This window comes from Sparassis crispa, assembly GCF_003851025.1.
Source record: "Sparassis crispa DNA, contig_000003F, whole genome shotgun sequence".
NCBI classification, from domain to species: domain Eukaryota; kingdom Fungi; phylum Basidiomycota; class Agaricomycetes; order Polyporales; family Sparassidaceae; genus Sparassis; species Sparassis crispa.
The window spans coordinates 1,834,022-1,849,402 of NW_020939750.1; the positions used below are offsets into that span (position 1 = coordinate 1,834,022).

At 52.0% G+C, this 15,381-nt stretch overlaps 3 protein-coding genes across 3 annotated transcripts; all 3 read right to left on the minus strand.

Moving 5' to 3' along the window:
• Positions 1-565: 565 nt before the first annotated feature.
• On the minus strand, positions 566-8,009 carry SCP_0407020 (hypothetical protein; the record flags this gene model as incomplete). Its single annotated transcript, XM_027757430.1, has 16 exons — positions 566-786; positions 837-890; positions 944-1,483; positions 1,549-1,844; positions 1,904-2,968; positions 3,020-3,297; positions 3,345-4,693; positions 4,748-5,089; positions 5,143-5,352; positions 5,405-5,594; positions 5,653-6,024; positions 6,089-6,589; positions 6,649-7,046; positions 7,099-7,415; positions 7,469-7,548; positions 7,602-8,009. 16 exons carry the CDS (start codon positions 8,007-8,009, stop codon positions 566-568), a joined length of 6,621 nt encoding a protein of 2,206 aa, XP_027613231.1.
• Positions 8,010-9,134: 1,125 nt separating this feature from the next.
• On the minus strand, positions 9,135-9,752 carry SCP_0407030 (hypothetical protein; the record flags this gene model as incomplete). The annotated part of the gene is made up of 1 exon (XM_027757431.1): positions 9,135-9,752. The coding sequence occupies one exon, from the start codon at positions 9,750-9,752 to the stop codon at positions 9,135-9,137; it is 618 nt and encodes a 205-aa protein (XP_027613232.1).
• Positions 9,753-12,704: 2,952 nt separating this feature from the next.
• SCP_0407040 (hypothetical protein) lies at positions 12,705-15,254 on the minus strand (the record flags this gene model as incomplete). The annotated part of the gene is made up of 1 exon (XM_027757432.1): positions 12,705-15,254. One exon carries the CDS (start codon positions 15,252-15,254, stop codon positions 12,705-12,707), a length of 2,550 nt encoding a protein of 849 aa, XP_027613233.1.
• Positions 15,255-15,381: the final 127 nt, after the last annotated feature.

Below are 15,381 nucleotides of genomic sequence, written 5' to 3' on the forward strand. Positions count from 1 at the left end.
GAGTTGGCCCCATTTGTAACAAGTGCAACTTACGTGCAGAACATCCCCCAAATTATCCCCCTTGGCCCGAGGTCCGGTGCGAAACCCTCGAAAAATAGTTCCTGGGAGAAATTTTCCTGGAGACCCCTCAACTTGGAAGGATTTTTGGGCGGGGGCCCATTTCTCACCGCAGATGTTCGATCCCATTTTCCTCCGAAACCGGCCAGCGGGCCGGGACCTTCGGGGCGAAACCCCCGAAAATGACCGTCCTAACCCCCGAAAATAGCCTCCGGCGGGATCGATGAAGCTTGAAGCTTGAAGCTCTAAGCGAGTTACGGGGGGTCCTACTGGAACTTCCACAGTACTTGGAACAGATATCCAACACTGTCTTGCTGCCAGATACTCTGACTTGAGGCATACGTCTTGATGGTGGAGTGGTCAATTTAGTGCACCGGAAAGTTGTGCAGTACAGAATCTTTGATACACTACGCACCGGTTTCTTTCCATGGGTATCTATCTGTTCTTATACAAAATATGCTAAGTAGTGACACTATAGAACAATACGGATAACAGTTCTAATCGAGCTCTAGCCAGGAGCAACCCTCGTTGACGGCACTGATCGACCTTGCGACGATCCGTTACTTGCTGTACTGGATCGATATTGGAAAAGGTCATGTAGTCGTGACAGTTTCTCTTGTTGGGAGTCAGGCAAGTCAGACAGTCCCGGACGTGGTGGAGATCTAGGCGATGTCTCCGCACGACTGCTGACCGGCGAGCTAGCTGTAGCTGCGCCGTTGGAATCGAGATCTGCAGTGGAGGAGATTAACGTGGTTCAGCGATATACAAGTCTCCCTTACATGAAAAATGGTTGGGAGGGGTCAACGCTCGCTCACGCTGATTTGACTCTAGCTCTGTGGGGATAATATCAGGTGAGATCGCGGAGCGACGATCATGCCAGACTTACTCGACAGAGTATTCGCAACAGCCACGTTTCTCTCCTCGTCTTCCGCCGCTCGACTGGCCAACGCTCTTGTAATGTATTTGCGGAAGGCAGTCCCTGTCGATTCCAATATCTTATCGACCTTGGGCTTTTTGTGAGGATACGCCTTGAGGAAGTGGTGAAGCTCAGTGATTCCTTCCTTGTGCATCGCACCCGTGGTCTCGCTGGAAATATGGCTGATGATAGTGTTCAGCTGGTCGTCAAGGTCTGGCTCCGTCGTGATCCCGTTCGTAGAAGAAGCGCTCGGACTTCTCGCATGGCTGGATGAGGATTGACGTTGATGATCCGAAGTGACAGAGGATGATGTTCCGTGAGGAGATGTCGCACGACCAGGAGAGTACGGTGCAGGTTGATCATGAGCCACACCATTGCTTCGCACTGGGATTTCTGTTGCCGTCCGAGCTGTCGAATTTAGAATTCGATAGACGTACGGATAGACAATTGTGGCGGACGGGTCGTCGAAGGAGGCGGAGAGCAGATCGTATACATCATCTCCATAGTGAGCTATGAAACATAGCACTCAGCATTTTTTAACAACAGAAGGGTAACATAGCAGAAAGGTAACCCACCAACCACGTGCTGAATGATGACCTTGATTGTTCGCAGAGGCATATCACCGCATGGAACCTTGTTGGTGGCCCGAGCACGCCATTCATTCGGTGGAACAGACTGCAAGAAATGCTCCACAGCAGGAAACAGCTCCGCAGTATCGAGAACACCTTTCTCCAGATCCTGAGGAATGTTTCTCGCCAATTTCCAGACACATTTGAGCACCAACTCAGCAACCTTGGCCTCTTGAGACTCTGGGTGAGTGCCATTCGTTGGGAATGGTTTCACAATCTGGAGCAACAGCGCAAACAGTGCCCTAAACAACGAGAACGGCGGCTAAGATGCACGCAAGAGGTTCAAAGAACGAAAACTAACCGGAAGACAGACATCCTGCGGCCAGTGGCAAAGAGGCGCAAGATGATCATGTTAATGAATCGTGACAGATCCTTGACTCTGCTATCTGGGCTGTTGTCTGTTTGAAGGAGGCGCAGGGTCAACTCCTCGAGTAATGATGTCAGAATGTCCACCGTTAGTGACTCCGCAAGGAAAACATGGTCACAGAATGCATTGAGCGTCTGGATGAGGTGCTTCGCAAGCCGAAAATTTTCCGGCTGCGTGATATTCTCCGGCCGTTCAAATACATGCGCCATCTGGAGGGTGATAGTCTCGATCAAACCTTCAGTATGCTCTGCAAGTTCCTGATATGCTGGAGACGACGGGCCATCTTCAGGGCCCATCTCTAGGACCTTCTGAACTTTCTTCAAGGCATCCACGCTACGTGATGGGTCATTGCTGAGGATGCTGGAGATCGTGACCGTAATATCGTCCGGCGAAGCAGCTGGTGGTCCAAAGTCCGTGATCTCATTTTCTCTGTGACTGTTTAGGTGGCCATTGCCGTTCACAGCACGTGGAATCACTTCTTCTTGATGCAGTATTTCACGGCTTGATGCAGACGACACCGCGTAAGACGACTGTACATCATTGTAACGCGATCGTGGAGGTCCTAATCGAGACGGTACGAGGCTCTTTGGTCGACCTATCGAAGTCGGTGATGTTGGACCAGGCAGATGTGATGGGCCAGGCAGTTTTGAAGACCTTGCCGGGGAACCAGGACGAGCAATACTAAGCGCGGGAGATGCAGACCTGACAGTACTTGCAGGTGATGCCGGACGAGCAAGACGAGACGATGGAAGGACAGCCGGACTAGCATTTCGAGATTGTCCAGCTATTCGAGAAGCCGGTCCTGCAGCTGGGGAACCAGATCTAGCTATGCTGGTCGCCAAACGAGAAGCATGTTTGGTGGAAGGGGCAATCTCAGCCTTGTCTGGGGTGCTTGCTCCAGGGACACGACGTAGGCGTTCCTCCAATTGTGTCTTGTCCTTTGGAGAGAGTGGCCCGACAAGCGACCAGATCGTCTCTCCAACTAGGGAATATCCTTCGCTATTGCTCGATTAGCTCAATGTCATCGACATAACTGTAGTACCATCTCACCCAAGAGTAGTAAGCACTGACTTGCGCACTTGTGGATCCTTGTCTGATATCGACGCTGCAATGACCGGGAAGGCTTTACTCGGCTCGCACGCACCCGTACCAAATCGTTTCAAGAGGCTGCCAAGTTCGTCGAATGTTCCTTGGCGAGTCTTTGCGACCTTGGACTTTAATCCGTGCTCGAGTAGAAGTTGGAATACTCGACTATAGGCATAGACCTTTGGGAAAGTCTGAACGATCTGCGATACACGGACCCGCACCGGCTCACGCGCATCCCCCAGCTACGAGAAATTCAGTAAACGTGATAAATAAATGAGGAAATACTGACTTTGTAAACGATGGTGGGAATAAAACACATGGCTTCCGCATCAGACAGCTGATATTCGACACTCTGCAGGAAAGCTAGAACTGCCTCCACGACATCCAAGCATTTCTGAACTAGGTTTGATTGAGGTTCATGGGCTTTTATAGAGACATACTTCAAAGCAAGATCAGAATTTGCCAGACAGATAGCTTGAAAGTCTTCCGATGACAGCCCAGGCATTTCATCTCCAGCCACAGCACTGGTGTAGAGCTCTTGTAGAGCATTTAGACCAGAGACATGATCGTTCACAGCGTTGTGGTCGTGGCTGAACAGAAGGGCGATCAGATCTCTAGATGCGTGCGGTTCCATCTGATGTTGTAGTAATTCTGCGAGATCCTTTCTAGTTGGGCCTGCTTCGTTAACCCACTTTTGAGCATCCTTCGCCAAACGTGCTCTCTTCGCATCCTGATTGCTACTGGTAAACGGCAACGCGGGGGCAACTTCAGCAGGTGTTGTTTTAGAAGTTGAAGCGACTGGAGCACCAGGCCGCTTCAAACCAGTGCCGAGTTTACTTGGGAGGCGAGAAGTGACCCCTTCCACCGGCGTTTCCGAACGGGAATCTGCTCGAGCAGTCGTGCCTTGAGGTAACTTGCGACGCACCCCAAGCGACTTTCCCGGCACTGCGACCTTTGAAGATTCGGGAGCATCCTGAGGTGGTGGGCTTTCCGGAGGTGTTTGAACGGGAGCGGCTTTCGTTGGTCCCGCCTTCGTTGGTGCTGCGAGTGCTGATGGCTTGGTAGCTACAGGAGCTGGTGCACTTCTAGCTGGTGCAGCGGCGCGGGCTGCCTGTAACAAAGGAACGACGGTTGACCTCGACGCCGGCTTCAGCGAATTTGCCTGCTGAAGAATATAGTCATATCCCGCGTATGCTACAAGGGCGGGCAGAAGGGCTTGCGCGCCTTTCCTGACATCGCCGTTGCGATCGTCCAAACAAGCGATCACTGGACCAGCCCAGTTACTCAGATCCAGCCCAGAAGGGAGTTCATGCGCCTTGAACCAGTCAACGATCCATCCCAGGAGAGATGCTCGTTGCACTGGGTTCGTCGATTCCAACGCAGTCGCGATCCCGGGCACCATAGCTTCAACCCCTTCACATGCAGTGGCAATAGATGTGAGAGTTTGGATCGCGGCAGCACGAATGGGTGCCTTCTGATCAGAGAGCACGGTGGCAACAGGCAGAACGAAAAATTTAGTGTGTTTTTCGAATGGCTTGCCCATACCGGTTGCAACTCGTGAGACAATGTCGAGCGCAAGGGACTGGACGGTCTTATTTGTATCTGTGACCCGGGCTTTGAGCACTTGACCGATCTCTCCTGCACGAGCCATCTCAGTAACCGGAAACATGTGCATGCATGTAGCACACTCACCCATATTAGGCTTCAGGCGTTTGTTCGAGCCCTGGTCCAAGATCACCTGTAGCGCTTCAAGTGCCTCCTTCTTCGTCTTCCAGGCATCGCTCTTGGCATCGGTGAGAATAGCGGTTCCTTTGAGTAAGCTATCAATTTCCACACGAGGAAAGAGGTCATCCAAAGGATCAGCTTGTGCGGCACCGCCCTTGCCCAGACTGGCTCCAGGAGCTGCTACCATGCTGGCAAGATCTGCAGAAATGCGCGTGGGTTCCGGGGTTGGAGTACCTTCCACTTTATCAAATTCGCTCAATATAGTGGCCAAAAGCTGTGGATTGAGATCCTCGAGTAGGTCCTTGATAGCTGATTTAGAATGTTAGTTTCCGTGAACGAGGAACGTCTGCAAAATAACCCACAGGAGCCAGCGAACAGCTTCACTGCGACAAGCGTCTTGGTTGCACTTGTTCGTACAGCAGCGTTGGAATTCTTCAGCGTCGTCTTGAGGAATTCAATCAGGGCGCGAAGTGACAGCCCCGCCAACCCAAAATCAACGAGAGCTTGCTCGATCCACGTTACTGCATCCGCCAGCATCTTAGGTGCTTTCTGTTTCGACAGCGGTTCGTATGCTACGGGAAATCGTGAGAGACCTTATTCAGACCTTGACTTCAAATCACACACCATGGCCCAACACGAACTGCAGAGATGTCTTCTCTGCAAAGATCAAAAGGGTCTCGCCGGCTGGTTTCTTCAATTTTGAATCACCCAGCTTCTCCGTTAGATGGGGTACGCAAAGGGCGACGCAGGACCTTCCGAATGATGGACATTGTTCCGCTAATATGTTCAGAATGCCATACAATTTGGCAGACACCTAAATTATGCAGTGCGTCAATGGATGCATCCGTGATATAACTGGAGTCCAAACAAACCTGGAAATTCTTCTCACTCCACCCCTTCTTAGCCAAGAACCGGACGACGACTTCTGCGTCTAAGCTACCTGCAGAATCTTGCACCCAAGTAGTCATCTCCTCCAACCCAGCTAATCTAGTCTTCCAGTTTGAGTCTCCAAGATCAGCGACATAATTGGGTGGAACGAGTTCTGCAGCAAGTGCTTCCGCGTCTTCTAGAGTATGCTTGAACTTGAACGTGTCGAGAGTTCCGGGAGCTGGCGCAAGAACGCCCTTGGAGGGTTTTGATGCTGCTGCTGCTGCGGCAAGGGGCAGTTTCTTTGCTGGTCCGGCGGGAGGTGGTGACGCAACTGCGCCTCCCGGTGATACACCGGCCGCGGCGGACTTTTTGGCCTACAATTACAAGCCGCATGCAAAAAAATTAGCATATAGACGATTCGAGAGTGTGGGAACGAACCAGCATTCTTGCCGGGGGCTTCTTCGAGGGTTTGTCCTCAGTTGGAGTGAGAACTTCATCATCAAGCGGGGTGGAAGGGGCGGTTGACGAAGCCGCCGGCTTTTTGGTAGGCGCCTTCTTTGGTGGCTCCTTGGCTGCAGGGGCAGCTTTTGGTGGCCCACTTGCACCAGCCTTTGCCTTGACCGTAGCCTTCTCGTATGCCTCCTTCACTTTAACTTTCCGTACGTCGGCAAGATTCTCCATTAGAGCATTCAAAGGTCTCTCCCCGACCATCTTCATCAGGGTGCCCAGACAAATCGCTGCCTCATTGCGAGCACCTTCGAAAGAGTCCTCCAAAAGGGAAGCGAGCGTATCGGACAAGGGCTTCACCTGTGGAGGAGGAACGGGAATGGTAGAAATCGCAAGGCACCTCCCCAGGAACCTCAGTGTACCTTCTTTGACCTGAGGATTCTTCGAGTTGACAGCAGAAATAATGTCTGGAATGATATCAGGCAGGGTTGTCTGAAACAAATCGTCATCAGAGGATCGGCTCGAGATACAACGGGGGCACTTCGTCTTACTGTTGTGAATACGGCATCCAGTGCAGATCCAATAGCATCTGTCACAGTAACTTTCCGCTCCTTCATCCTCTCTAACAACGGAGACACGATGCTCTCCCTGTGCCTGCCAAACCCGCCCATCATACCCTTCGCCAGGGCCTCTATACAGTTCGCGGCTGTCATGACACAGTTTACGTTCGCATCTTTGTGCACACAAGTTGCGAGAGCCTTCGCAACCTCTCCCAGCTCGGAGGAGTCCTTGATCCTCGGAGTGGCATTAAGAAGAGTTAACAAATCATCAAGCGCCTCCTTGCGCTCCTTCCACTTTGAAGATCCCAGCGACGGCCGCAGCGTTGCTGATAGCTTAGGGACGATGTCGACCTCTTCAGCGAACATGCGCGGATCCGGAGGCGCAGACTCTATTACAGGATGTTAAGCGGCCAGAACGAAGATCTCACTGGACGCACCAACCTTCTTCTGCGGCAGCTTCTTCCTCGTCACCTCCTCCCGCCTCTGCTTCTCTCGCTGCCGCCCTTGTCATCCTCTCTGGCTTCAGACTACCCTTCCCCTTGCCGTCCTTCTCCATCACCTCAAATGCTTCCTTCAGCTCCTTCACTTGTACCGGCTTCAAGTCGGCCAGCCACGACTCTATACCGGGACCAATGTATTGGTATAGTGTATGCGCGAGATGCGTCCCTTCTGAACGAACTGTCTTGTCAGAATGTGCAAATATTTTCGGCAATGCCTTCAGAACTGGCGCCGGAGGAGCTGCTGAAGTCCCGAATACTCTGGATAGGTGTCAAAGATGATCACCTGGGACGAACTGAGTAATAAGGCGTACCGCACGATCTCCCTTAGCGCAGTCACACATCCTGCTACGATCTTCGGTTGCTTGGCTCCCAGACCGGGCAGGATATTTTCCTGCACAAACAGTTATAATCCCATTCGATACGTTGGAGAACTGTAGGACGTACCACAACCCCTGCTCCACCGTTTTCAACTTCAACATATTGTAATACAAGCTCTATAGCTTGTGCTTTCGTGCCGGCGCGTGTTGAGCCGAAGGACTTGTCCACTAACACCGGGACGACGGCCTCTCTCGTACGCGCAGCATTCTCTCCTGCAAACTTGACGAACGCCACGAGGCACTCTACTCCTTTCTCCTGCGCAACTGCGTTGCTGTCCGTGACGATCTTCTTTAGTAGATCCGGGTTATTGATGTAGGGTTTGAAGGCAGGATCGGAGTCGGAGGCAGTTGTGTGGAATATCTTCACCAAAGACTCATAAGCACTGACACGGGCCTTCCAGTTCTTGTGGACGAGACGGTCGGAAATTGGGATAGAGTTAAAATCCTCCTCAGGTGGTGGGGCGCCGTCGTCCATGGCCCGTCAGTAAACGTGAGTGTCGTCAAGTTGGAATGTCTAACTCCGAGCGAACTTCCGCTTGATCCAACGCGGTCGGTCACAAATTTAGTGACGTGCGTGACCACCTGATCGATCTTCACCGTGACCGCGGCCGACTCGTCACCTTGACAAGTCCCCTGCTAGACATCGAACATCGGAATGCAGTCGCAGTCCCCGTCTCGACCAGATGCGCATACGTACCAGCTGAAGCTTGAAGATATGCACGTCTTGACACTCTCGGACCCGAATCGCGCTCCTGATTTCACGCCTTCGGCACCCCCTTTTCGGATGTAGGATCGGACGGTCCTTGCTCGCCTTTTACATGCGTTTCGCGTAGGCGTGTACTGTACGCCACCTCATGTTCACAGCCCTCCCAACTGCTGCTGGAGAGTGGTAAGCGTTTCACCACAAGTTTAGCTAGCCGTGAGTCTTGTTCCTATGGATCATGGGTTGGGTTATGGGCGACCGTGGAAACCGCCGAGGATCTGCACGCAGCTTCGCAGCGCTTTTGCATGCACTCCATATTCATTATAGTTATCCACTGTCGGCCGATACTCGCTCGAAAATCCATTGCGACCACTGCGCGCACGACAAGAGACATGAAATCATGGCATTCTCAAGCCTTGAGCGATACAGTACTACCACACAGAAGTGCGACATAAGGTTACTCGACGGTATAAGTAAAAAAGAGCATAGAACATCAGCGATGCGGTGAAGTATGGAATACATACGTGAATGTAAGTATGGAATGTAGGTATGCGACTCGATGCAGAAGACTATGTGTATACAATGCAAAAACTGAGGCCTGAGTACGTAGGATGATAGTCTATAAGATACTATAGAATGGTAATAGAATAGTACCTGGAAAGCGAGGATGAACGGTGGACAACGACGAGCAGGGTCTGCGACGACGAGCAAGAAATGATTACACAGATAGCAAGCATTAAAAACGAGTAAGATGCGTGTTGATGGGATGGAATAAAATAAGGAAGTGTGGTGCACTGACAAAGCATGGCATCATACGAAATGCCCCATCGATTCCGCGCGCCTGGCAGGCAGAACCCGCCACAATATTTTAGTGTCTCGTCCATGCGGAAGAAACGATTAACAGCGCTCGAGGTTGAAGGCAATTCGATTGTCACCAGCGGCCCTGAACAATTGCCTGTAATGCGTAGGACCAAGACTTTCTGTGAGCATTGACTCGTGCGAGTGAACCCACTCGACAGGTGGTAAAGCCCGTATCGTCCGCTCCAACCCCCCTCCTGGCACTTGTTCCTCCTTGACAAGGACGAGCATGCCTGTCAACAGGCACTGTAGTAGATGCAACAGGTCCGCGACAGCAGGAACGGTATGTCGCAGGCCAGGAAAGAGAGCGCTGTGGAAGACCATCTCCCACTGTACGCGCCTCTCACGCGAGAAAAACGACGAGGCGTTGGCGGGAATCTGTAGACGCATATTGGGGCTACGAGGGAGACCCCTGGAAGAGCGGTATGGAGACGGGCACTCGATGTCGAAGAGCAGGCGTGGGTCGAGAGGGGTGATATCACACCACCCGAAGTTCTGTACGAGCTGAGCGCGGATAGAGAGGAGCCATCTCCGGGCTCGGGCGTAGTTCGTTCCCAGGGCTTCGGCGCTCGTAAGGGGGATGCCTGTCCGTCTTGCCCATTCATCCATGTGCGCGATGTCGTTGCTAAAGACCAGTTGTGGTGGTGGGGTCGGCATTATGAAAATGGGAAGGGGAGATATGGCGGTATGGACGCTTTGCCGTAGACAACGTAGGACTGCACGAGTGAATTGGAGTTTTACTGCCACGTCCATGACATATATATGTTACGCAGAACATACCGCAAGGCTACGGATCGACTCGGACAGTCGCAGGGCGTGTTCCAGCACGTAGCAGTGTGGATCAGTTATTAGCGTCACCTGAACACGTTCCGGAGGTGAAGAGATGGGATCAAAGGCTCGTCGAGGTATGTCGCGGAAGATTCAAGGTGGGGGAGAGGACGAAGAGGACATAAATCGCGTCTTTTTTTGAAGGACAGGGATTGCGCCAACGTAACCTAAACGGGGACGCTGCGATCGCAACGGGCGGCGGCCCCATAGAGTAGGCACAGCGTTCCGACGCGGCATAGACACGAAACGTGTTTCGATGAGCAAAGTGTCCGGTTTTTGCGCATAACTGTGTCCAGATTGGTCACAAACAGAGATCCAATCCCGCCTAAAGTTCCAGCCCCTTCCGCTTCGCCCGGCCCTGAACCGAATATTCTCACCCGCCTTTCTTTTTCTGGACAACTTTCGGACCAAAACATCTCCATTTCTCACCGACGTCGGTCGCAATCTCGGGCGACCGCCCACCGGCAATTCTGGCCACGACTCGGCGATTGGTAGCCACGCTGTTTTCCGACTCCATTCCGCCTTTTCCAGCGACTTTTCTGGCGCTGACATACGCCTTTGTTTCCTAGCTCGGTATGTTCTTTCCGACATACCCACGCCGTTACGTATCCCTCGCGACCTGACTTGGCAACCGATTGGCACCAGGCCCATGACAACTCAAACCGAAAATGGTTATCTGCCTGCCATAATCGTCGTCCGCCGTGCACTTGGACCGGGCGCCGCCTAATGCCCATGAGTTATATACAAACTGACAGGTGTCTCAGTCAAGCTGTACATTCAGCCTTCTTAAGGCCGGTCACAATACTTAGCATGAAACAGCTGGTAGGCGTTCTCAATATTGTTGTTCTCCTTCGGCGACGTTGGCTGAGGTGCCGCAGACACGGCAATAATATTGTTGCAACGGAGAAGCGGTCGTTAGCACCGCGAATATCGGCGGGCCCATAGCATTGTAGTACGAGTTCTATCCCAGAACGGTTCTACTTCGAGCTCTGGACGAATGGTGCTCTTCTCATACGGGCAAGCATTAAAGCGAGCTACAGATACGAGAGCTTGACTACATGCTCCTTTCAGTCCATCTCTCTGGTAATGGTTACAGCAACCGGGCAACGGCCGATGTACACTGACGACACCCAATTCTCGCCGTATTTTGAGATGGTCGTGCATTTTTGAGGCCAACGCGACGGCCCATCCGTCATCTCTGCATTCTGGGGCTAATAGGGCCGGACTCGGTTGACCATGGGCCACCGTTCCACAAAGGTCTGGAAGAGCTCTCAAAAATCATGTTCAACACAAGATCGTGTCGGTGTTTGTACACATCTTCCGGCGGAGCACGACTGCCCGCCGCTTCGTGATTTCGTCAACTTGAAAGATGCAGAAGTTCCTCTACGTGGAAAATCTTGCGCATGTACACTGTGTTACCTGGTCTTGCAGTTGCTGCGGTCACTGTACGACTGTCACTATACGTTTCACTCTGATCGGTCGTGTTCTTGGCAATGTTACTTGACCTCTGCAGCTTCAGCCTCATTCCGAGGTATTCTCGTTCTCAACAGCTTGAGCAGTGTCATAATACATAAGCTCTTTCTCCCACTGAACGTTTATGACAGGCATGCAGGAGTGTAGACTAGATTGTTCGGATTCGATGGGCGCGCTTATGTCACGTCACCCCTGGTCTGCGCCGGAGTTGGCCCTATTTGTAACAACACTCAGTAAAATCTTGTAAGACGATTGTAATGCGTGACGGGTCATCGCCTGCAGATGGGAGGGGATATTCCGAATCCCGCATGCATGCTACCAATGACAATCTCAAGGTTCACAGGGCCCGGGGTAGGCTCGTTAACCAGCCTCTAGTATATAGGAAGAAAGAGTCGTTCCTCTATATAGAGGCTGGATCCTCGTATGACGGGCTTCTGAGAGGTCCCCCGTGGGAACTGCGGAGTTTGAACATGCCGACGGCAAAAACACGCACAGAACTTTCAGGGCAAGCGAGACGCGTCGCGTATCTGAGCGTGCCCACGACATTCATATACATACTTTTATTCATATATCCGTGATTATGCAACCCTCGTCTGTTCGACAAAGTCCAGTAACAGACACCGAAACCACTGAGGAGCATCCTGAAGCCCCGACGGTGAGCCAACCACTCGAACACGGCGAAAACATTACAAACGACACGTGCAACAACGAGTTGTCGACAGATATACAAAGCGAACCGGTAAGATACACATGATGCGGCTATACAATTTTTGAGTGTCTGCAGACTGACTGCGAATGAACAGGACACCGAGGACCAGCTGCGAGAAGTATTCAGTCCTCTCCTCGCACCGCAGCTCCATATGCTGCTAGTTCTCGTGGCGCATTATTAGCACATTCTACCCCTTATCTCCCGTATATACGTTTTTGTTGAGCTCTTTACACCTGGCCACAATACACATCAAGAAGTGTATCAAGCAATAGCTGCATTCTTGCGGAAGAGGAGCAGGCATGGTGAGTGTATGGTCTAACTGCCAGGGCCATACATGCGACAGGCCGCATTTTTCTTGAACGAGAGTAGCCAGCCATTCCCGCGAGTCTGGTGGGTCATCAGTCATAGCCAGGAGGGACAAGTTACAGGTCAAGAGGTGTCTACTTGCCAGGAAACGTGGAAATGTGTATGATTGACTGACTACGCTAACAGGTAGCTCAGGTACGTAATAAGCACCTCGTCAGCCACGGTGTGTAAGCTAGAGCATTAAAGTAATTGCGTAAAGTGGTACGAGATAGTAAAAGGAAAAGAATAAGGAATTATAGAGATGGTAGGAGATGGTAAAGGTGAGGGGGTAGTGTGAGGGTGGGAGAAGTATATGTAGGCTGGTGTGTCGGACGTACACGACATTTGTAGTCTCCCCATATTCTGCCCGCGAGGTGGATGCCTGTAGTGTGCCACATCTGCATGATTCGGACGGAGAGGCGATGGAAGTTGTGAGTGGGTGGAGGGTCACCGTCATCATGGATATGAGGTACAACACCGAGGAAGTAGTACGACGTGTATTGAGGCCACGCGACGTCATCAACGAATAATGATCTCGCAATGCGGAGGATGGGGTCGGAGAGTTGGGTGGTGATCTGAGCTCCGGCGAGGAGCTTGGACATCTCCGAGAACACATCACGAAAGGCGAGGCAGCATAGCGGCTCAAATATGGGGCATTGCACGAAGATGTGGTGAGGTGTTTCCAGTGCGGAGCATCCAAAGCAGCACCATGGCAGCGTGTCACCGAACCGTGCGAAGCGTAGGTATGCCATGTCGAGTTGAGCAGAACGGGCATACAACTGCACAAGTGCAGAGTACGCAGAGGATGCACGAGTGTACGGATGGTCCGGGGGCGCACAGTGACTGTACAGGGGCAGGGAGAGTGTATGAGAGGGCGCGAACACACTGTCATCCACAACAGTTGTGATGAGGGATTGGGTGATATAGGTGGAGGGGTCAGATTCGATATAGCCATCGGAGGAGGAAAAAAGAGTGTAGTCATCCATGGTAAAGGTAGGTACAGGAGGGGTGGGTAAGGCAAGAGTATGAGAATGAGAAGCGAGATGGTCGACGAATGCATTTGCAGATGCAGCGGGGGAATTAGAGGTTATATGAGCAGGGGTGTACGTAAGAGTGAGTAATGATTGAGGAGAGGAGGCAAGGATATCACGAAGCCAGCGGTAGAGAGAGCGCGCAGGAAGCGATGACCACTGATGTGGGAGGGGAGGGGAGGATGCCGATAGGGAGCCATTGATAAGACGGGTGGAGTTGAGGTGGTCGGTGTAGAGAGGCGGAGACGGAGGAGTATGTGAGAGATCGGTAGGGGCTTGGAGGGCGGCAGCAATGAGACCATAAACTTCGGCGTGGAGGATGGAGGCACTATTACGGAACGATGATAGGGAACATACAATGGTTGATGAGGGTGTGGTGGCGGCGAACGTGACAGAGCGATATTGATGGAGGGTAGGTGTTGCTGGGGTCATGGAACCGTCAGATGCAAAAAGAGGGGAGGAAGACGGGAACAGCGGAATTTGAGAGGAGGTTGCAAGGGCTTGTACAGCAAGCTCAGCAATGGTGCGTCGCATGTCGCGAGGCAGGGCAAGAGTCCAGTCACGAGTGGCCTGTGGGCCACTAGATCTCCCATCAACAGCACGAGTGTCATCCTGTTTGACACCAGAGCTCCCCGTTCCATCTTCAATTGGTCCATTGGAGGAGTGCCTATCAACGAGGTATTGAAGGGTGATGGACTGCAGCCACTGTTGCACAGTGGGCCAATCGGAGGCTGCGGCGGTGAAGCGAAGGAGGTGGGGGACGTTTTCGAGAGGAGTGAGAGTCCAGGATGTGGGAGGGGATGAGGCAGGTGGCCGTGGAGACCACGATGCAGTGTGGTGTAAGTGTGAGAGACCTGCACGTTCAAGGTTAGTAATCATTGCAGGAGATGGAGTGGTGGAGAGTAAAGGAGGTAATGATCGTAGAAGATGTCGGAGGGACACATCGCCAGAAAAGAAGAAGGATTGGTCAGTGTGTCGAAGAACAAGTTGCAGCCGACAGAGGTCGGTGTGTGCAGTAATCCAAGATGAGGGAAGATTGTGAGTGTGATGAGTGAAGAGGCGAGGTGTTGGGAGCGAGTCAAGGGGAGGTACGCAGTGGTTGAGTGCACATGTCCAATCAGTGAGCGTGATACGGGCCATGTTGTGAAAGGTGGTGTGGTGGTGATTGAGATCGCGTAGTAGTCCGGTTACTGCAGCACTGTCGTTCAGACGTGAAAGGGAAGGAAAGTCAAAGCCATAGTGGCGGAGAGGGAGGGTGAGAAGTTGTGAGTTGAACCGAAATGGGAAAGAAAAGTATTGGTGAACGCGAAGAGTGATAAGGTGTTCGAGTTTGACAGCCTGTTGATGGGTGATGGGCTGGAATGCAAGGTGTGGAAGTATGCGAGAGATAAGGCACTGAGTGAAAATTCGCCGTAGGACAGTTAGTGGCAAGCAGAGAGAGAGATTGGGAAGATCAAAGGAGAGGATAATGTCGCGCAGTTTTTCATACTGGTGATTTGGGTCATTAATGTGAACTCGCAAAAACTCAATATGCGTGGTGACCACACGGACATCATGCCAAATAACGGTGTCCGAAACGGGGTCATCAGGGGATATGGAGGGCATAGGTAAGGAGTGAGGTGTGTTAAGAACGTTCAGAAGGAAGATGAGAGACTTCAGCCAGTTCGTGAACCAGCCGTACATTACCTGGAAGCGCTCCATCATGAGGCAGGAGCGCTGAAGTGAGTTGTGTGTAGTAGTGATAATGGCTGAGTCATCAGTCACCTTCACCATGGTGAGTGGTAGAGTCAATCGATCAGGTGGAAGGTGTGGTTTGCACGCTCGATGCTGTAGCAAGGAGATGATGAGGCCATCACTGTGATGGGTAAAGGAGTCAGACAGCCAGTGATTTCCAAGGCTT